At 48.0% G+C, this 21,351-nt stretch overlaps 1 protein-coding gene across 2 annotated transcripts in view; it reads right to left on the bottom strand.

Annotated features, from left to right (window-relative positions):
• Window positions 1-15,778, bottom strand: part of STARD8 (StAR related lipid transfer domain containing 8) — a 72,982-nt gene extending 57,204 nt beyond the window's left edge. The window contains exons 1-2 of one of the 2 annotated variants that reach the window (XM_070502252.1): window positions 15,544-15,778; window positions 1,530-1,563 (exon numbers count right to left, since the gene is read on the bottom strand). In XM_070502252.1, coding sequence (XP_070358353.1) covers window positions 1,530-1,563; window positions 15,544-15,588 — 79 coding nt within the window. In that variant the 5' untranslated portion in view covers window positions 15,589-15,778. The remainder of the gene's footprint in view (window positions 1-1,529; window positions 1,564-15,543) is intronic. The other variant, XM_070502253.1, reaches the window with a different exon arrangement.
• Between the last annotated feature and the right edge of the window lie 5,573 nt (window positions 15,779-21,351).

Genomic DNA, 21,351 nt, shown 5'->3' with positions numbered 1-21,351 from the left:
TCCTCTGATATGCCACAGACCTCTAAGCCACTTAGCGCCCACCCTCCCAGGGTTCAGCGCTGGCAACTCAGTCTGACACAGACATTCTAATGAGGCAACTTGGCAGCTGCAAGTGCATTCGTCTGGGGTAGGGTCACTATTTCAGGGCCTGAGATGCTTCTTTTCAGCCTTTGCAGCTGGTGTCTCTGAAATGGAGAAGTTTGTCCTTCCCCCAGGGTGGACAGCCCACACATCTTGTGCCCCCAAGTCTCTGTTGCAAAGCAGGAACTGTACTCAGCAAGAAGCCCTGGAATGGTGATGGGGGGAGGAGGTAGGGGATGGAGAAGCAGATGTATGCTGCGTGCTGATCAAAGCAATGTTTCTGCTTCAAAACAGGTCCCCTCTCATCTGCTGTCATGGCAATGCAAATAAACACCTCATCCTGCTGGCTCTTCTTTTTTGGCAGCCACCACCCGAGGACTCAAGGTCCTAAGGTGGGAAAGTCTTTGGGAGGTCACCAGATCCCCTCTCTGCCTCTTGGTAAGACTGCGCCCAAACCCACTGCAAGTACTTGGGGAGGTTCTCAGAAGCAAGGGCTTGGGTTGTCTCTTCCAATGTCTCCCCAAGATGCTTCGCACAGGCCCTTAGCATGCCACTTCTAAATTGGTGCCTTTCTGTTTCCTCGACCCCCAGCCCTGACTGCCACCTAGGAGCCATGCTCACTGAACACATGAGTTCATCCTGATGAGAAACTGAAGCCACTGGGAATGGCTGAGGTCAGGCTGGAGTCAAGAGGATGGCCTAGATGAGCTCAGCAAAGCCAGGAGTTCAGGCTCCGGCAGCAAATTCATTCCTAGCCAATATCCTTTCTCTTCCTTCCCAAAGCAGAAATCCCCCTCTAGACAAGTGCATCCTCCTTAACAAAAGGATGTTCCTCCCAGAATGCCACCCACTTGTCCAGGCCCAAGCAGAACACCAGAGGCAGAAGACAGCTAGGTAGTCAGGCTCAAAGAAACTTGTTAGAGAGAAACAGGAGGGAATTTTTTCCCTCAAGGCTAAATATATCCCCTCAGTTCTAAGTAACCCTCTTGGAAGTGTTCCAAATAAAGTATGTGTTGGGACTATCACAGACACTGAACCCCAAATGCCAAGTCTCTTTCCTTCACCTTCCACTTACCTGTTCCCTTTCCCAACATATCTCCCACCCCTAATATACTTCCTGGTGGAAAGAAAGCATGTGAGAAGAAGGAAAGCATATAGTGGCTGCCACTTGCTGATAGCTCTTCGGGGAAATCCTCCCCTCTCTCCCTGACCAGAGAAGACTCTCCATTTGAGAAATAAAGAAGATTTGCATGCTTATTCACTTCCAAATGGCAAGGCCTGAGTCACCCAGGAAATGCCCACTGGAGGGAGACAGAGAGAATGTCTCCAGATTTTGTATCTAGGCCATTGGCTCCACTGCCCGGGGACCTGATCACCCAGCCTATGAGGACCACTGAGAAGCTCGGTCCCATCGCATGCTGCTCGTGAGCCCCACCACACACACTTACCAGCATTCTTCCTCCCCTGCAGCAACGGGAAGCACTGCAAAGGAAACAGAAGAAATCAAGGCACTGCAGAGAGCCAAGCATTATCAGAACTGAAAGGGATCTTTGACATCAGCAAGTTCAACCTACCCATTTTACAGAAAGACACACTGAGGCCCACAGAAAAGGAAAACGAAGTACAAGTAGGGAGCAAAGTGGAGCCTAGAAGCCCAGACTCCCGACTGCCCACTCCAAAATACTTTCTTCCACTTTACCAGCTAACTCCTCTGGTTCACTTCACTCTCATGGAATGGAGAGTGCCTCCAGGTCAGGGGATTGGAGACAGTCTGCATAACTCACAGTACTATTCCAAGGCCTGACAATAAGGATTATCGAGGAATTGGTCACCATTTGCTTGGCACATACAATCTTTGGTATTGCTCAACCAGGTTAGAAGCAAGACATGTTGACAGAAGGAGCAGTATTTAGAATTAGAAAGCTCAATTTCAGGGCCACCTTCCTGTACTTACTGGTTATGTGACACTGGACATAACCTCTTGAGCCTCAGTTTCTGCATCTGTAAAACTAGGATAGTAATAGTCTCAACCTCATAGCCTTTGTGAGAAATTAATGTACATGAAAGCATTTTTTAAAATGATAAAGCGCATTATGAAGTCATTCAATCAACAAATATTTATAGAGCACCAGTGCCCTACGGAACACTATGCTAGATGCTAAGCATGTAGCAGTGATCTAGACAAATAAAGTCCCTGTCTTCATGGAGAGGGAACAAACATTAATAGGTAAACAAACAAATAATAAGGAAATTTCAGACATTACTAAGAACTAAAATGGAGAAACTTTCAAAAACAGGATGAGGTAGAGAATGATAGGGTAGGAGGAATACAGTGGGGATTGCTTTAGAAAAGGTGATCAGAGAGGGTCTTTCAGAGGAGCTGCACTTTGAGCAGAGGCCTGAATGACAAGAAAGAGCTAGCAATGTGATGATCTGGGTGCAGAACATTCCAGACAGAAGTTGAAGAGAGAGGCAAGAGCCAGATTATTCAGGGCTTTGAAGGCCAGGGTGGGGACTTGGGCTCTGATGCTAGTTACAGTAGGTTGCCGTTGGAGGGCAGACAGCAGAATGACAAGATCTGATTTTCACCTTAGAAAGCTCACTCAGACTGCTGTGGGGGAGGGATTGTGGAGCTAGAGTGGAAGCAGGGAGATCTCTTAGGAGGCTTTTGCGATAGTTCAGGTAAGCATTTGTCGGTGGCTTGGGCTAAAAGGGTAGAGATAGAGATGTTAATTCAGCAGTTAAGAAGGAAAGAAAGAAGGGTGCCTCTTAGAGGTTGAAGGGTTTTCTTGCCTATTCTCCTGCCTTTATGCAGCCAGCCTCTCAATCAACCGAAGGATTATCAGGGAAGAATTGACCATAGTATTTGTCATCTCTCTTATCCCCTGCAAATGATTGTCACATCAGCTGTAGACACTTGACCACAATGATTTCTAGTCCTAGGAGATTAGTCTCAGCCCTCGATCACCCTAAAATGACTAAAGGTCAGACCCAGCCTTGGAGATCACGAGACAACCTAATAAATGTTAAACCTACAATTGGCCACAGGAGAGAGGAGAGGTAGGAGGTGTCCTCCACTGAGTGTTCATTGGCAGGGCCCTCGAGGGATGTTAGTGTGAGGGAGATGGAAAATTCTAGAATGAGATAGGTGTGAAAAGAGGAGAGAGACTAGGAGGGACACATATGAAACTCCCCTAAAAATCTACAAAGTAGACCTATGATTAAGAAAGTCAATATAATTCTTAGTGATGGACAAAAGGGGAGTAAAAAGAAAGCATGAGAGAGTGGGAGAGAAGGAGGAAGCAGGCCCCTGTGAGGTCCTAAATGTGACAGTCATGGGAGATTAGGAGATGAACTGATGGGTTAGACAGACTGTTAACTCTGCAGTCCTGTTCTATTCATGTTAAACTCTCTCCTTTCCCACCCTACCCCCCAACCCATCGTAAGTATAACAGAATTAAAGACAGCTCAGGAGTTAATTAGGCTTTAAATTTACACAGGGATTTATAGGTTACAAATAGGTAGCCTTGCTTGGCTGTTACAAACATTCTACATGGTAGGTTTCCTTATCATCTTGTGACACAGGAGGAAAATGAGGCCCAGAGAAGTGAAATGACTTACTCAAAGTCACACAGCTAGTAAATGTCAGAATCAAGTTTACACTTTAGGCCCACGGGGCTCTCAATTTTATTGCATCCTATTCTTTTCTCTCTGTGGTCCAGAATAACCTGGACTAGGCCAGGACGATAAGTTTCACTCTGCTTTGAACTCCGATCCCAGTGCTGTTTGGGTAGCTGAGAGGCTTACAGGGAAAGATGAGGCATGAAATTTTGTATCAGAGTTCTGCTACAGAGTGAAGGCTCTTTTTGTTTCCTGGCTGTAGAACATATTCCTCTCACTTGGGCGTTCTGAACCCGGGAGTCCAGCAGCTACAGAGACAGTAACTCTGGAAGAAGACCAGGATCAGTGGTGACAGTCTTCCCATCCAGTGCGTCATTCATTCACTCATTCATTTACTCGCTATGAGCCTCCTCAGGGCCAGGCCCTGTGCTGAGTACTCAAGGACTCGGATAAATCAGGTATGTCCTCTGCCCTTGAGGACTTCACAGCCAAGTTGGGTGGGGCGGGTAGGCCACGTGCGCAAATCGTCACAATTCCAGGGAAGTGCCACGGGAAAGGATAAAGCTTTGTGGAACTGAGCAGAGGGAGTGATTAGTTGCTGGGGGTGCAGGTGTGTTGTCATGAGGGCCTTCATGGAGGAAGCAGCATTTGGAACAGGTCTTGAAAGATGAATAGTTGTTCGTGAGGCAGACTAGGGGGCAGAGAGCATGGCAGGCAGAAGGAACAGCATAGGGAATGGCAAAGAGGTGTGGACCTGTGTGGTTTGAGGAACTGTGTGCAGTCCAGCTGGAGAGCAGAGTGCCAGATAGAGAGTGAGAAATGATTCTGGAGCAGCAGGTAGGGGCCAGATCATGAAGGACTCTGTAGATCATGTGAAGGGACTTGAACTTTACCCAAAGCCCAGTGGAGAGCCATTGAAGGGGCCTAAACAAGGGGGTAACATAGACAGATTTAGATTTCAGAATGTTTATCTGTTGAGTGAAGAATAGATCAGGAATGGGCGTGGGGGAGGGAGGCTAGGCAAAACTAGAGACAGGGAGGCCAGAGCAGATCAGGGCAGTGGCCTTTGGGATAGAAAGGTGGGGACCAATATATAGACTATTTACATGGTAGAACCAAAGTAAATGATAGGATGTGAGAGGATGGGAGAGGAGTTGAGGATGAATCCAAGGTTTCTGGCCTGGGCAACTGGGTGGGTGATGAGTCTATTAACTGAGGTCAGGAACAGAGGAAAAGGCATGGTTGAGAGCAGGTGGAAGGGGAATCTTCCTTTTGTAACGAACCTCATTTTGGACCCATTGGATTTGAGGCGTCTGTGGAGCATCTGCTCAGAGCTGTCCAGTAGGCACTATGGCAGACCTGCAGATGCAAAGCTGCACAGCAGCAGATATGATCCGTGCCCTTGAGGAGCTTGCAGTCTAGTTGGTGATAAAGTGACCAGACAGAAAAAGATCAGGAGTTTTTAAGAGAGAAAGAGAATCATGTTGAAAGAGTGAAAAAGAGAGAGCCAGAGCCAAAAGGAGGATAGGAGAAGAAAGCTGGTTGCTGGGTGAGAAGTCGGGAGGTCTGAGAGGGGTGGTTTGGAGACAAGCTGCAAAGGCTACTGACAGGCTTTGTCCAGATGCAAGGAGTCCTCAGCCATGAGTGGCCAGGACAGAGCTCACTCTGCACAGCATCCTTTCTGCTGGGCCTACAGGATCTATGACCAGTCCTTGTCCTGCTATCTGAGGGCAGGCCTGGAGAGACTTTTAGTCCTTTCCTTGCCTGGTTTCTCTGCTCCCCTCTCAGCCCCTAGCCAGCCCTGTGCCACAGGCCCAAGCCTGGGGCCAGTCATGAAAACACGTTCTTCACATTCCAGCCTCCCCCAGCCCTCTCAGCTAGGCCACACAGAGCCCTATTCACAGCCTGACCCTCCCTCCCTCTGGAGGGGGCTCTCACCGCCCCCGGGGCCAGCCTGTGTTTTCCCAGCACAGACTATGGCTACCATGGGAAGCAGGCTCCCCTGAACCCTCAGGAGCTGACTCCTCTGTCTTTTGGGGTCTCTCCACTGGGAGGAGGTGCATAGGTGTGGCCACTTGTACGTACATGTGTGTACCTGTGTGTTCTAAGCACTCAGCCAATTTCTTCTGGGCTAGGCCTAGAATAGGGGCTGTGTCGGGCTGGATGCGGGTGGATAAGACATTGGCTCAGTTCTTAGAGGAGATCACAGTCCAGCATGGAGACAGCTGGGCACACAGACAGCGGTGTGCAGGCTGGGGCTGGAATGAGCTTGCTACCACGTCCTAAATTGGAGCATTGGTGTCAGGGTGCCACTTTTAAACCCCAATCAAGTGGCCTAGGAACATGTGCTCGTGTGCAGAGTGTGACACCTGCTGGGAGTGGGGTGCTGCAGGCCTGAGGGACACCAATCTCTTCCTCAGAAAGAGCAGAGGAGACCTGGTTTAGAGTAGGACTGATCGACACAAGCATTCAGGGCTTGACCATGTGCCTTTGACCCTTTACTGGGCCTCAGATTTGTTGCCTATAATGATAGGTGGCCCCTGACAATTCTTATCCTTCCATCACGAGGTAGAGGGTGAGGGACGATCCCAGCCACGAAAGGGCAGTGGAAGAAATGGCTTCTAGAAGGTCTTTGTAGAACTCAGAGTCCGGGACAGCTTTTTGAGGAATCCCCAGAGGGTCTATCTGCCCGTTGTCCCCACTCTGAGGGTACAAGCTGTCCCATAATAGCTTGAAGGGTGGGACCTCTCGGAAGGGCTGACTCTCCTTTCCTACCCAGCAGGAAACCTTGGTCTCATACACATTCACCCACCCCCAAAAAGAGTACCCGATCTGTAGTCTCAGGAACGTTGATCTGCATATCAGTTTATAACTCATCCCGTGACAGAAATTCCTGCTCCCTTGGACTCTTTTCACCTTAATTCTTTCCTGCCAGTCTTGGCAGGACCTCCCTTCCTCACTCCTCGCCTGGCCCGCAAGGCCACTCCAGGCCTTGCTCCTTGCCTTCGGACCCTTTTCCCCGAGCCTTCTCCAGCCTCGGGCTCCACTGTCCTGCCTGCCTCTACAGCAGGCGGGAGCTGGGCCAGGGAGGAGAGTGAGAGAGCAGCTGCAACCCCCAGGGGTTCTCTGGATAATCTCAGGAATGCCATATCCCAAAGACTTGACTTTCCCACCAGCCAACAGGGACCTTCCTTCCTGCCCAGAGCTTGGGAGTCCTTCTGGGAGAGAGGCCTTAGACGGAGTGAGTGCAAGAAGGGACCGGAGGGGAGAGACACAGTGGTTCCAGGGTGGAATGGAGCCTTTTTTCCAGACTCTGGACTAGTTCAACCAGCAGTGGGAGTAGAGATGGGGATAGGAGGAGTGGGAGGAATCACCTAAACAGCCCACTTCCCGAACTTCGGGTGGTGACATCAGTGTTTCCCACCATCTTTTTACTTCCGCAGGATGTACCCAATTCTAGGCTCTCCTTAGGCTGGTAAAATGTCTCCTTATTTTATAGATGAGGAAACTGAGAGCATAAGCCATGGGGCCAGGGTCACCTAGAGCAACCTATCAACTATCCTCAAATTTAACTCAGATTTACCGAGTGCCTACTGTGTGGCAGGCCCTTTCATATATGTCATCATTGCAATCAATTATGACGTAGGGAGTATTCTTCCCGGGTTGTAGTTGAGGAAACTGAGGCTCAGAAAGAGGAAGAAGAGGCAGACCCTGGTCTAGCAGATTGGTGTTCTGTTTCCAGCAGCTACTATGTTATAGCATTATACCACATTCCTCTCTTGAGCTCCCAGAGTGACCCAGCCCAGGGTAGAGGAAAGGCCAGAGAAAGTCAGCCCACGTCCATTTCTAGGGCCTTAAGCCCCATTCCCCAACTGCAGGACTTCCTTTCCTCTGCCCCTTGGCAGCCACGGCCTTGGAACTGCCAGTCAAACTGGACTCCAAGGTCCCTGGGTGGCAGCAGCGGCAGGAGCTCAGGGGTGGGCCAGAGGGATGGGGTCAAGGCACCGCTCTTGCCCCTACCCCCACCGTGAAACTTCTGACCCCACATCCCAGCACAAGCCGCCTAGGCTGGTGCTCCCTGTTGTTGTTACTAATGACTTGGAAATGCAGTCCAGGTCCTGGCTCCCAGAACTTCCCAAGCCTCCAGCTGTTCTCAGGCCATAGGGGCCACCAGGAAGCCCGGCCTCCAGTGCAGGCTCATTTCCCTGAGCCTGGGCTCCCTTCCTCCTCCCCAGGGACCATGAGTGGAAATCACTGACATTTGGGGAGCAGGGTTCTTTTCACATGGCCTGGAAGTTTAGAGAAGTATACGTATATGAAATATAACGAAAGTGCCAGAACTGGAAGGACTCTTAGAGATAAAGCAATCTAAACTCTTCACTATATAGGTGGAGAAACTGAGGCGCAGATCACATAAACACAGCGGATAGAACATGGACTTTAGACCTAGATTACCTGGGTTTAAAATCCCAAGTTTATCACTTCATAGCTGTGTGACCCCAGATAAGTTTCCTCACCTTTCTGTATTTCAATAAAATGAGGATCATGAGAATAATAGCACTTGCCTTGCGGAGTTATTGTGATGGTGAAATGAGTTAATATATGTGAAGGGCTTGGAACAGTGTCCACCACATAGTATGTGCTCTATAATTGTGAACTAATATTCGTTCTAACTTTCTTTAGTGCTTTGGGGAAAAATAGTAAATGGGGCATTGCCAATCTGTAGGCTTTCCTACTTAATTTCTGCCTCCACCAGCCATATGGTCAGGTACTTCCTCCACCCCCAGCAGCCCCGACTCATACTCCTTTTGGCACCAAAGAAGCTGAAAGCAACGTAAGAATTTGTGTGTCCAAGACACAAGTCAGATTCGAAGCCTTTCTTTCTACTCCCTGTCTCCCCTCTCCAGTGTCCGTCCCTGTCTCTCCCACTCTCTAGAACAAATATTGCCCAATCTCAGATGACTCTTGAGCAAACTACACCAATTATGCTCAGATGGAGAAAGTGGAGGAGAGAGACAAGTGTTAGGAGTTCAGATCAGACAAATTGCGAAGGTCCCCATCCGCTTCCCCAAGCTGGGCCCGCTTTCAAGATTGTTCTGGCTGTGCTGGTGCAGGAAGTACTCTACACTCCAGTTTAGCCACCCCTTTGCCTTGAAGACTAGGCAGGAGTACCATTCACTGGTGCTAGATGGACTAAAATTGTTAACTGAACAGTTTTGTCCCGACATTTTCTGAACCGAATCAGTCATACCCACCAACAGGACACTTGAGGGTTGTGAGTGTGAAAAATTCTCCTTTTATATCTGCTAGATGGTAAGCTCTATGAGAGTAGGCACCCATAGCTATTTTGCTAACCACTATCTCCTCAGGGCCTAACACAGTGCCTGGCACATAGTAGGCCCTGAATAAATATTGCTTGGTTGAATGAGTGAAGGAATGAATTCCCCAAGGGTATTCCCAGCCTAAGGAAACTCCCGTTTCATTTAAGAGAACAACGAATAAACATCCTAACAGGCTTTGCCATCATTATTTCATGTGATCCTCTCCACAGCCTTATGAGATAGGAACTACAGTTTTTCCCAGTGTACCAATAATAAAAATGGTTAGTGCTCACTAACAATGTGCCAGGTACTTTTCTAAGTGCTTTAGACATATTAACCCATTTAAGCCTCATAACAGTCTTGTGAGGTGGGTACTATGTTTAGCTTCATTTTACAGAGCAGGAAACTAAAGCTCAGAGGGGTGAAGTAACTTTCTCAAGGTCATACAGCTAGGAAGTTGCAGCTCAGATAGGTGGAAGGCCTGACTTTGTGTCTTCTTACTCTAGATCTGGTCTGTTCACTGCCTCAAGAGCACCAAGGACAAACTCTCGCCCACAGATGTGTGTCTCTTATTTTGACCCCTTGTCCCATCACGATTCACACCAAGCTCCTACAGCCGGGGCAAGTCCCCTGGCTCTGTGCCTCCTCCCTCTCCTGTCTCCAACCTTACTCTTCCTTGAAGAAGCTTCCCCTCTCTTTTCCTCCATAGATCATCCTTTCAGATTCCGAGCCAATTGCCCATCTCCCACATGCCAGGCTTGTATATACATCATTTTCTTGGCAACTCCATTAAGTCTTATCGACCGAACAGAGGTGGTTTGCCCAAGACCACTCAGCCGAGATGTGGCAGAGGCGGGCATAACATCCAGGTCCGTTGGACTCCATGTCCAGTGCTCTTTCTGCCACACCAAACTTCCTTCTGTTCTGAACTGGGAAACACCTCCCAGAAAGCTTCTTAGATCATCCAGAAACCAACCCACAACTCTCTTTAAGCCCATCTGTGCCAAAAACCTTGCCACAACCTATTCCTTCACCTCCGACCATAAACCTCTGCTTCACAGCTATGTGGCATATGTCAGCAGCGAGGCAATTTACAATTAACCACACAGGAACAATCCACAGTGTGAATTTTTCACCCATATCGGGAACCAGTACCCACCACTCAACTGACACATTGTTTGACTGGGCTGTGGAACTGCAGAGAGGGGTCTGGGGATGAAGCCTCCTTCTGCGGGATATAGGGCCCTGCCCTGCCCTTGCTAAGTGGTTTTTCCATGACCTGAGAATCTATGCCATAATTCCTTACTTTGGACCCAGTAATTGAGAAGTGGCTGTATGTACAAGTTTCAGATGTACACATGTACACTATCACTTACACACAAACACACACTCAGGCTGATTAAGGGACCTACAGCAGTGTCCTGAGATGAAACAGGCTATCTGAGGAAGCGGTGAGCTCCACATCATGGGAGGTGTGCAACAGTGTCTAGCCATCCTCTTGGTGAAGTGTGATAGAGAGGATTCCTACATGGAATGTGGGAATGGCATCCAGAAGTATTTGAGAGTTTCTATACATTCATATGCTCTCCTGAATTCTCTATACTCCCTCCTGCCCTTCCCACAACAAATACTCACTGCACGTGGCAAATTGGTCTTGCTTGGGATGACAAGGGCAAAGGTCTGGAAAAGTAGAGATGTCCTGGAGGCTGGGAATGGAACTGCTGAATCACCTAGTCATTGTCACACTTTCACCCCATATCCTGCCAGGCTGATTCCAGGGAAGACTGGAAAGCTGCAAGCTGGCCTGGGGGCAGAGAGGGCCCAGAATGTGAACAACCACATGTGAGGACGTGTGCTCACATGAGCATATGTATGTATGTGAACATGAGCCTATAGAAGGGGTGTGAAAGCACACACCCATATGAACAGGTGCTCAGGCAGCCAGGGATAAGAACAGTCACATGGAAGTCCCATGCACACTACGAGAGTGGACTCACAGGAAAAGGTGCTTGAGAATGTGTCCTTGGGTGAACTCAGGAGCACCTTCATGCACATATGACCAAGTATGTGAGTACAGTGACTGGGGAAAAAAATGGTGTCCCTTGTTGGACCGTGATTGGGTGGCTAACCTCTACGAGGCTTCCCAGTTTACAAGAGACTTTTCTGTCCATGATTTGTTTTGCCTCACGTAGAAGCCCTGTGGGTAGGCGAGACAGGGTTACCACCACGTGCATTTATGTGTGTGGCATGGATACAGATGTTCCACCTGATATTGCTCTTCGATTCTACCAAAGAAAGCTGTGTTTGGATTTTGCCACAGAACAAGTAGGGCGATTATGGCCTATTACATAGACCATGTGTGGATCCTGCTGTGTCCAGAGCCCCTGTGTGACCTTGGGCACATCTTGTCCCCTCTTTGGCCTCAGTCTCTTCATCTGTAGTTTGGAAGGAGGAAGAGGGAGGGAGGGAGGAACAGCTGACTTCTTTTTTTCTTTTTTTGAGGAAGGCTAGCCCTGAGCTAACATCTGCCAATCGTCCTCTTTTTTTTTTTTTTTTTTTGCTGAGGAAGACTGGCCCTGAGCTAACATCCCTACCCATCTTCCTCTATTTTATGTATAGGACGCCTACCACAGCATGGCTTGCCAAGCGGTGCCATGTCTGCACCCGAGATCCAAACCGGCAAACTTCGGGCCGCAGAAGCGGAACATGCACACTTAACCGCTGCACCACCGGCAGCCCTGAACAGCTGACTTCTATAGGTCTTTCTGTCTCTGATATTGTGTGACTACCTACCTATGTTATAAGAGGACAGAATTGAGGGACAGTAAAAAGCATTGATCCTCTCAAAGTCACCTAGAGGTCATGGCTGATATGGATTGGATCCCCAGCCAGATTCCCCAGCTCCCAGGTCAGTGCCCTCCAGGAACTGATATGCCCACGTGATGCAAAGAGAGTAACAAGAGAGAGGATCCATGTTCTGAGCACTCTTCATGTGCATAAAACCATGCTAGGTGTTGGAAGGGGGCAAAAAGATACATCAAAGAAACAGTCCCGTGTGTACGCGTGTGTGAGTGTGAGGCTGTGGTGGGACTCATATGCATGCTTGGTTGTGCTGAGAGGCCATGGATACCTTCCCAGCCCCAACTGGCCTCCAGGGAAGACACATCAAACACATATGAAACTGTTTATACTGGGTTCATCTCACATTCAAACGTCTTGTCCCTTGGCTACCGCTAACCCCAGTGCAGCTTAAAGCAGTCCTGGGCCCTGGCCTGGCCTCTTGCCACCTTCCCAGTGTCCCTGGCTTCTGAGGTGTCACCCTTCAGCTCCCAAATGGATTGCTTCTGGTAGCAGATTCAGACAGGGCCAAAGTAGAGGGCAGAGGGGGAGTTGTGGCAAAGGAGCAGATGGGACCTGAGACCTTAACTCTGGAGTTTTCAAATATGGAATAACCCTTGTTCTTTGCTTTGCTGCCCTGGAGGTACAGTTCAGAAATCGACTTCCAAAAGTCATGCGTGTTGACCACCTACTCCATGCCAGGCGCTTTAAAGACACCACCTCCCGGAATCCTCATGACATCTCTGAGAGGCAGGCACTGATTAATGTCATTTTGCAGACAAGGAAACTGAGGCTCAGAGAGGACTTGCTCAAAGGCACACAACCAGTATGTGTGCGTGTCTGTGTTGTTGGCGGGGGGAGGAGCTGGAATTCAAACTTAAGCTTCTCAGCTTCCTCCCTTCCTCATGCTTCTTCAGCTGATGGAGAGCTCCATATGGTGTGGGATGATAGGGGGCTCGGTATGCCCATCAGGACCGCAAGAGAGTTGAACAAGATGATCCACAAGGGCTCTTTCAGTTATGGCAGGCTCTGACACAGCCAATGCCCCTCCCCACAGTCAGCTCTCGCTCTCGCACAGCCATGTAATTGCTCGCAAGGGGGCCTGGCTCAGAGAGGGAAGGTGGCTCAGAGCAGCCCATGCACTTGACTGACCTTACAAGCCCAGATGGCCTGCCTATCTGACTGAGGCCTCAATGCAGGAGCATTCAAAAAGGAAACACAAAACCCAAGTATGTGTATGGATTTGGCAGGCTGCCTCTTAGCCCTGAGATCTAACCATGTGTTGATTCGTGTCTGCCACAGCCCTTTGTGTGCGCATGCATGGACATGTGACTTTGCATTGTGTGCGTACTTCTGTATGTCTACCTAATTTTGCATATGTGCCTGGGTCTGCGTGCGCCTACCTCTGTATGTGCTTGCAGGCACATGTGTGAGTCTACATGCTTGTGGATATGCACTGCCTGTGCGTGCATGTGAATTTGGATGTGTTTGTCTCCTTCTATGTATGTGTACGTGTGCATGCTTGAATGATGTGTCTATGCATATGTGTGTGCAGCTAAGAGTAATATATCCTGTGTTTGCAGACACCCACATGAGTGAATGTGTGCATGTGGGCCAGTGTCTGTGACCTACGATAGAGGTCCCTGACCTTTCTTGTGACTCCTCTATCCCAACAATTTCTAAGAGGCTGACGTGGGTTGGGAGTGTTTGCTGGGAGTCTGAGAGATTGGGGTAATGAGTGTAAAGGGATTTAAATTCATGCCAAGTACCCAGAATGGTTAACTAGTGTAGTGGACAGCAGTGCCAAGTGGGTGTCAAACCTCACAGGCACTTTCACTTCCCCTTTGCCCTGTCTTCATTATTAGATGTGTCTCTCATCATCTCCTCCCCACCCATCCTTACTACCATCACAGCCACCTTCCTGACCTCCACGTCACGGCTTGGGCCCTTCGACACCATCCCCACTTGAGGCTGCTAGAGTGCTTTTCTTAAAACCATCCATTTAATTATATCCCTACTTTACTGAAATCACCCCCATCCCCTAAAACAACAGTCCCAAGACATTGGAATTTCATGGATGAGGAAGACAATTTTTAAATAAATAAATGGGGGAACAGTCAGAGAGTTGCACATTTTTTATTTTGCTGAGGACAGACTTTTTAAGAATCTCTCACTCCTATCTCATAAAAGAAAGATCATTTGAACACCACTTCCATAAGAAGAACATAATAGTCTCCAAACGAAGAATAGTCCTTTGAGTTGAATTCATTTAGCTTTCTGAAAACTGAGTACTACATCATCCCCACTTCTCTCTCATTTCACCATAGATTGGTGAAAATCTCATTTGGGCCCCCTGTTAGGTGAGGACCACGAACCCACAGATCAATTCCAAACCCTATGGGAGGCAGCTCCCAGTTCCCCATCTCTAACTCCTCTCTCCTTGAACCCTGCACTTGAGACACGTCACAAAACCAGCCCCTCCCCCAACCCACCATCACTTGACTGCCTCCAGACTCGCTCATGAAGTTCCCTCTGCCAGGCATGCCTGGAATGCCCTTCCCCCCTTTTCGGACTGACAAACTCGTCTCTTCCTTCCAGCCTCAGGCTCAGCCCAAATGTGACCTCCTGAGAAACCTTTCTAAGTCTCTCCCAGTGGAAGTAATCTTTCCCTTCAAGGGTCCCAGCCTTACTTTCATCCTATCTTACAGGCAAACTAGTTGTTTAAAGGTCTTCCTACTGGGTTGAACTGTGGGATGCCACATAGCATCAAGAAGAGTATAACGACTTAGGAGTTCAGATCCCAGCTCTGCCAGTCACATCTGAGTGACCTTGTAAATATTTCTTAATTGTTCACACTGTTCTTTCCCCACCTACAAAAGCAGGAAAAAAGTGGGTTGTGGTGAATATTACCACAACAGTCAATGAATTGAAAGTGCCTATGTCTGGTACGTAACAGATGCTAAATAAATTCCAATTCCTTGGTTCTTGAGAACAGAAATCATGCCCTACACATCCTTGTGTGTCCTGCTGTGCTCGTGTACCCCCCATGTCCAGGAGACAGCAGGCACTCAACAAATATTTATTGACTGACTGAATATCTAATATTGTGTCTGGCATATAGTAGGTGCTTGATAAAGATTTGTCACTTTTCTTATGTCCTCTTTGAGGACAGAAGCCACATCCCTTTTTGTCTTTGTGTAACTCCTATAGTGCCTAGCACAGAGTAGGTGCTGAATATATGTTAATGGAAATTAGTAATAATCCCAGTAGTTACCGTTATTTGTATGGACGCTACATGCCAGGCATCACATTAGGAACTTCACACACATTATCTCATATCTGCTTACATTTAATATGTAAACAATAACACCAACCTCATCATCCTATAAAGTTGAAGTCGCTATTGTCTTCATTTGAAAGCTAAGGAAACCGAGGCTTAAGAATCTTGCCTTTGTGGAGAGGCTGGAAAGCAACAGAAGCAAGTTTTATGGAAAAGAGTTTTATGGAAAGCAGGAGAAGCTCACAGAGCTGGTTAAGTGACAAAAACAAGACTTGAACCCAAGCCTTTCTAGCTCCAAGATAGTCTCAGAAGCCCATATGCCTTGCAGCCAGCACGGAGGGTCCCCAGCTGCCTCCTTCTCCCCTGAGCAGTGAGGTAGGCTGGGTCTGGGCAGCCACTTACCTTCACTTTCCTGAAGCAAGCCCAGAAAACGTCCAGCAGAGGCATGGTGGGGTGCAGGGAGCTTACAGGGCCTAGCAGAACGCTGCTGGGCACGAGCCTCTCCCTCTCTGGGGATTGAGCTAGAGGGGACCCAGGGCTCGGCGAGAGCCAGCCCTGGCCCTGCGCTCCATCAGCCAGCACTGAGAAGGGAGAGGCAGAGCAGCGCCGGCCTGAGCTCAGCTCGCCTCCACACCCAGAGAGCCGAGGGAGGGAAGAAGAGAGGGAGGGAGGGAGGGAGGGAGGAACGGAGAGAGGCTAGCTAAGGAGGAGGGATCAGGAGGCGGGTCACTGATTCAAACTCGGCATCGTTAGCCAGTTGGCTGCGACTGGACAGCAATGCCAGTTGAAATTCCCTGAACGTTACAGTTTCTAAGCTCGGAGTGTCCAGTCTGCCTGCTGTCTCACCCTGCAGTCCCACCACCTGCACTCTGGCACGCCTGCCTGCTTGCCTCCTGCTGAATGATACACCAGCTCTCCCTGGGGGCCTCTGAGTACAATCACGACCACACAAGGTCTGTGGAAAGAATGCTAAGGAAAAGGGCCCAGAGAGGAGAGCCCTCTACCCAAGCAGGACCCAGGCAGGTATGAAGGCAGTTGGTGGAAGGGGACAAGCTGTGGCCTTAGGAAACCTTCTCAGATGGGAGGCTCTGGGCCCTGAGTCACAGGATGATTCTCCAATGCTGCTTTAAAGTCAGAATTGTGACTCACTCTGGCACCTTGGGGAGGCCCCCTCCTTTCTGGGCCTCAGTTTTCCTGGCTGTATAACGAAAGGCAGGGTCACAGGTCTCTAAGGCTCAAGTCTAATGTATGACTCCTGTTTGGGATTAGGTAAAGGGCAAGTCTGGAAGGAACTCCATTCTGGACAACAGTTACAGCTCCTCTCAGAACTCCTGTACTGCCCTGGGAATTCATTGGAGATCACACAATGCCCCAGAGAGAACCTGAGCCCTCAAAGGCCATTTCATCCATCCTCCTGCCTCAGGGCATCACAGCTGTTTAGCAGCTCAGATAGCTGGGTTTATGTCCTTTTCTGAACATCTTCTGAGGAGATGATGGCATCCCTCCTTTATCCACTCCCATGCTCAGAACTCTCCAGATCCGGAAGTTTAGCCTGGAATCTGAACTTGAGCCCTCTGGATGCACTGAAGTCAGTTCTTTTGGTGGAAATAGAGTTAGGACTAGGCAGTTCTGGAGGATTTCTGGGCAGGAGGCCATTAAGAAGCAGTGATTCCTTCCTCCCACAGGCCTCAGCAGGCAGGGTGCCATGGCTGGCTGCCAGAAGGCTCCCAGGGGCCTCATGGAAAAGGGCCAGGCTTGGGTCTCTTGGGGCACTTGTCATCACAAGGCCCAGAATAACTTACTCTCCCTGGCCTCACTTCCCTTTCAGAGACCCGAGCTGGCCAGGTAAAGGGTCAAATCCTGGAACCCTAGAAGATGCTAAGCCTGCTTTGAGCAAGCCTCTGCCTATCTTTGTGGACCTTCCTTATCACTGATTTGGTCCCGAGGTTTGTCCTGAGGGTCTCTAAGGATCTCTTCAGCTCTGTTTACAACTTACTCTGTGGCCATCGGTTTCCCCATTTGTACCCTAGGGAGGTTGCAATAACTGATTTCTCACCTCTTCTCTAGCCCTGACCTCCATCTCAAATGTCCCTTCTGTTGGGCCCTGTCAGGATGATAGTCAGCTAAAGGAAAGACAAGTGGCCCCTTCCCACCCACCTCCAACTGCATGTGGACTTATAAGGGGAAACCCCCTGCGTGGGGTGGGGGAGTAACACAAAGAACCAGAGCAGAGCAATGTTCTCGTCTTTGAGCATATGCCCTCCTCCCCCACAGCCAGAAGCCTGAGGATGGAGAACCAGGGAGCAACTGCTGGAAGAGAGGCTGCACGGCAGCATGGCTGTGTGGCAGGAGCACAGGCCTCCTAGGATGGCCGTGTAGCCCCTTGCTCCCTGGTGTTCATTTCCTTCTTTAGATTCAGGTCTCTGGGAGGAGGTGCACCAGCTGTGGCTTTCAGCATTCATTCAGGAGGCAATGGTACACAGCACACTGACCTGAGAGACCAGGAGACTTGGGTTTCAGTCCTGGGCCTCTCATTCCAGTTTAGCCTTGAGGATATCATAGTGCAGTGGTTAAGCACACGAACTCTGGAGGTAGACTGCTTGGATTCAAATCCCAGTTCTGCTACTTTCTAACTGGATAACTTTGGGCCCATTACTGCCTTCGTTTTCCCATCTGTAAAATGGGGGGAAATAATAGCACCTATCTGGCTGGGAGGTTTGAATTAAACGAGCTAAAGTATTTAGTATGGTGCCTGGCATAAAGTAAGTTCTCAATAAATGTTATTTGTTATTATCGAAGAAGCTTAGGCTTTGGGAACAGACAGACTTAGATTTGAACACTTGTTCTGCTACCTTCTAGCAGTGTGCCCTTAGTAAATCCACTTTACTTCTCGAAGCCTGTTTCCTCATCTGTAAACTGTGGATTCACTGTTTAAATAAGGGGACTACAGTTAGAAGTCAATGAGACAACATTCTTTTCCACTCACCATGCTTGGCACATAGTAAGTGTCCAATAGATGTTAGTTCCCTTGCTCCCTCTTCTTGTCCTGGATGCTCCTGACTCTCCCTGGTAAAGCAGAAGGAGCATTGATTTGGCGTTATCTAGATCTGAGTTCAAATCCAAGCCCAGCTGCTTTCTGGCTATGTAACCACCTTAGGCAAGTTGCTTTATCTCTGGGACCCTCAGTTTCCCTGGCTGTAACGTGAGGATGAGGATAAAGATCCCCACTCACCCCCCAGGCTTGTCGTTAAGTAAGATGTGTCATGAAGAACCTGATGAGCAGTGGGTTCTCTCAGTTAACACAAATCCTTCCCCCTCGTTTTCCTCCTTCCCCCGCCCCACACTCCATAGGGGCTCCGAATCTGAGAGGGCCTCCCTTGCCTCACATCCAAGGTCCCCATAATTGGCATCGCAGGAATGAAGCCTGCTTTCTTTGTTGGCGGGGTCCAGTGGGGAGGTGGTGGGTATAAAGAGTTATAGCAATTAGGGCAGGTGGAACCAGAGTGGGCTGAGAATCTGCGGGCAGAAAAGCAGGGAGGCCATCATATTAACCCTCACCAGACCAGCTGCTTTATTTCCCGACCCAGGAACTGGCACTGCCTGTGATGAGGTGTCTCATTTAAATCCTGAGTTACCATTTTATGCCAAGGAACCCAGGTGAAGGAGGAGAGAAGCCTGGTGTGTCTGAGACCCGTGAGTTAGGAAGAATGGTTTCCCTCCCAAGGTCATTATGTCCATCCCTCTGCCAGATATGGAGCAGATCATATTTGGGACCATTGGAGGGAAAAGGCTGTACAGAATAAGACAGGAAGTCAGAGAATGACTAGAACAGCGGTTCTCAAACTTTTTGCTCTCAGGACCCCTTTACACTATTAAAAGTTATCAAAGACCAAAGAGTTTTTATTTACATAGATATCATCTATGCATATTTACTGTATTAGAAATTAAGGCAAAGACATGTATAGAATATTGATTGATTCATTCATTAATTTAAAAAACATGTTAACATAAATGACATATTTTTAGAACATATTTTACTTTTTTTCTTTTTTGAGGAAGATTAGCCCTGAGCTAACATCTGCCGCCAATCCTCCTCTTTTTGCTGAAGAAGACTGGCCCTGAGCTAACATCTGTGACCATCTTCCTCTACTTTATATGTGGGACGCCTGCCACAGCATGGCTTGACAAGTGGTGCATAGGTCCACATGTGGGATCTAAACTGGCAAACCCCGGGCCGCCAAAGTGGAACGTGTGAAGTTAACTGCTGAGCCACCAGGCCGACCCCTAGAACATATTTAAATATATTTTATGAAGAATAACAATATTTTCTGTAACAAAAATAAATTTACTGAGAAGAGTGGCATGGTTTTGCAGTTTTTGCTATTATCTTTAATATCTGGCTTAATAGAAAACAGATCGATTCTCATAGCTGTGTCTGCAGTCTGTTGCAACATGCTGTTTGAAGTATATGAAGAAAATCTTGCCTTCTACGGATACGTAGTTTGAAAGAGAGACCTCATGGACTCTTAGGAAGCGTCTCAGCGACCCCTAGGGATCCTTTGGCCGCACTTTGAGAAGCACTGTATTACGAGATCTTAATTAGACCTCATTAGAGAATCCTGGAACACACGAGCTGGAAGAGTCTTGCAGAGCATCCAGTTTGAAACCCCTCATTGTGCAAAAAGGGAAACTGAGGCCCACATAAGGAAAGAGATTGCCCAATTTCACACAGCAGGTCAATGGCAGATTTCAGACTTGGATGTAGGTCTCCCGCTTCCTTGGAAAGTTCTTTTCCTACCATCTTTGAACAATACAGCTTCACAGTTCCACAGGTAGTACAGTGGAGAGTACCCTAGTCTGGGTTATAGAGAGGCTTGGGTTCTGTACAGGATCTGTCATTGATGCAGCAGTCAGAGCTCCCTGTCGCTAGATGTATATAAGGGAAAAGTTGGCCCAACTAACCTGTCATGTTCCTATCAACTTCAAGAGCCTGACAGAGGATATAAATGGTACTTGCAGTAAAGTTTAGGCAGGGTTCCTGTGGCAGGGCTTAGTCACTTTTCCAAGTTGAACCAGGAACATGGTAGGCAGAAAAAAGGGGTAGAAGAATTAGTCCATATTTATTTTATTTAAAAATTATTTATGTATGTATGTATTTATACTCTACCTTTCATTCAACAATGTCCAGTCATTCATTCAACAAATATTTATTTGACATCTACTATATATCAGGCAATATGCTGGGTGCATTGTCCCAACAAAAGCCATAAGTGACTTCAGATGAGAATAATACATCCCAATGCAGTAGAAAACTGCTGTTCTCACTTCCTTTTATTTCAATCTCTACCTGTTCATTTTATGCTGTTTTAATGCATGCTGGGGACCCAGTGAACCCTCAACTACTGCATTTGTGGGGGGGGGGGCAGTAAATGAGGAATCAGAAAAGTAAATCTGAACAGAACTTGGCACTTGTATTTCATCTTTCTTTTTCTTTGTCTCCAAGTATTTGCCAATTTTTAAATCAATGAATTCCACTGAAATGGAGGGAGAAAGCAAAGCCCAGGGGAAATACCAGTTTCCTAGCGGTCCACAGGAAAGCAGGGACAAAGTGAAAGGAACAAGTCTAGGTTTACATTTCCAATAATTACTGTAGAAAATAGAAGCATAGAAGTGATCCCATGAGACAAACATTTGTGTAACAATCTCTAAACAGCAATTTACTCCCCTAGAGAGAAATGTGGTACTATATACGACTCCCCGAGGGCAGAAACTTTCTCCTGAGGGGACGTGGTTTTCCAACGCACATGTATTTTCAATGCAAAGCTGCTCACATTGATATCTAGCACTTTCTGTCAATAAGGCACAGGATCTTATCTCCAGGCCTTTCACTTTTACTCGTGTATTCATTCATTCAGTAGACTTTACTGATCACTACTCTGCGCTTGGCCCTGAGGATGCAAAGATGGTGTTGACTTATAACAATAGTTAACATTTATTGAGCACTTTATACATGTGTACTCCCTCTGTTCTAAGCACTCTCATAGCTTTATCTCATTTATTTTTCACAGCAACCCTATATGGAAATTAGTTTTATCATTCGCATTTTATAGACAATGAAACTGAGTCCCGAAGAGGAGGAAAATCTTGCCCAGGGTCACACAGCTGATAAGTGAGAGAGCTGAAATTCAATCAAATCCATCTGACTCCAGA

Source organism: Equus asinus, chromosome X, assembly GCF_041296235.1.
Source record: "Equus asinus isolate D_3611 breed Donkey chromosome X, EquAss-T2T_v2, whole genome shotgun sequence".
In the NCBI taxonomy this organism is placed as follows: domain Eukaryota; kingdom Metazoa; phylum Chordata; class Mammalia; order Perissodactyla; family Equidae; genus Equus; species Equus asinus.
This window is presented reverse-complemented; position numbering and strand designations above follow the sequence as displayed.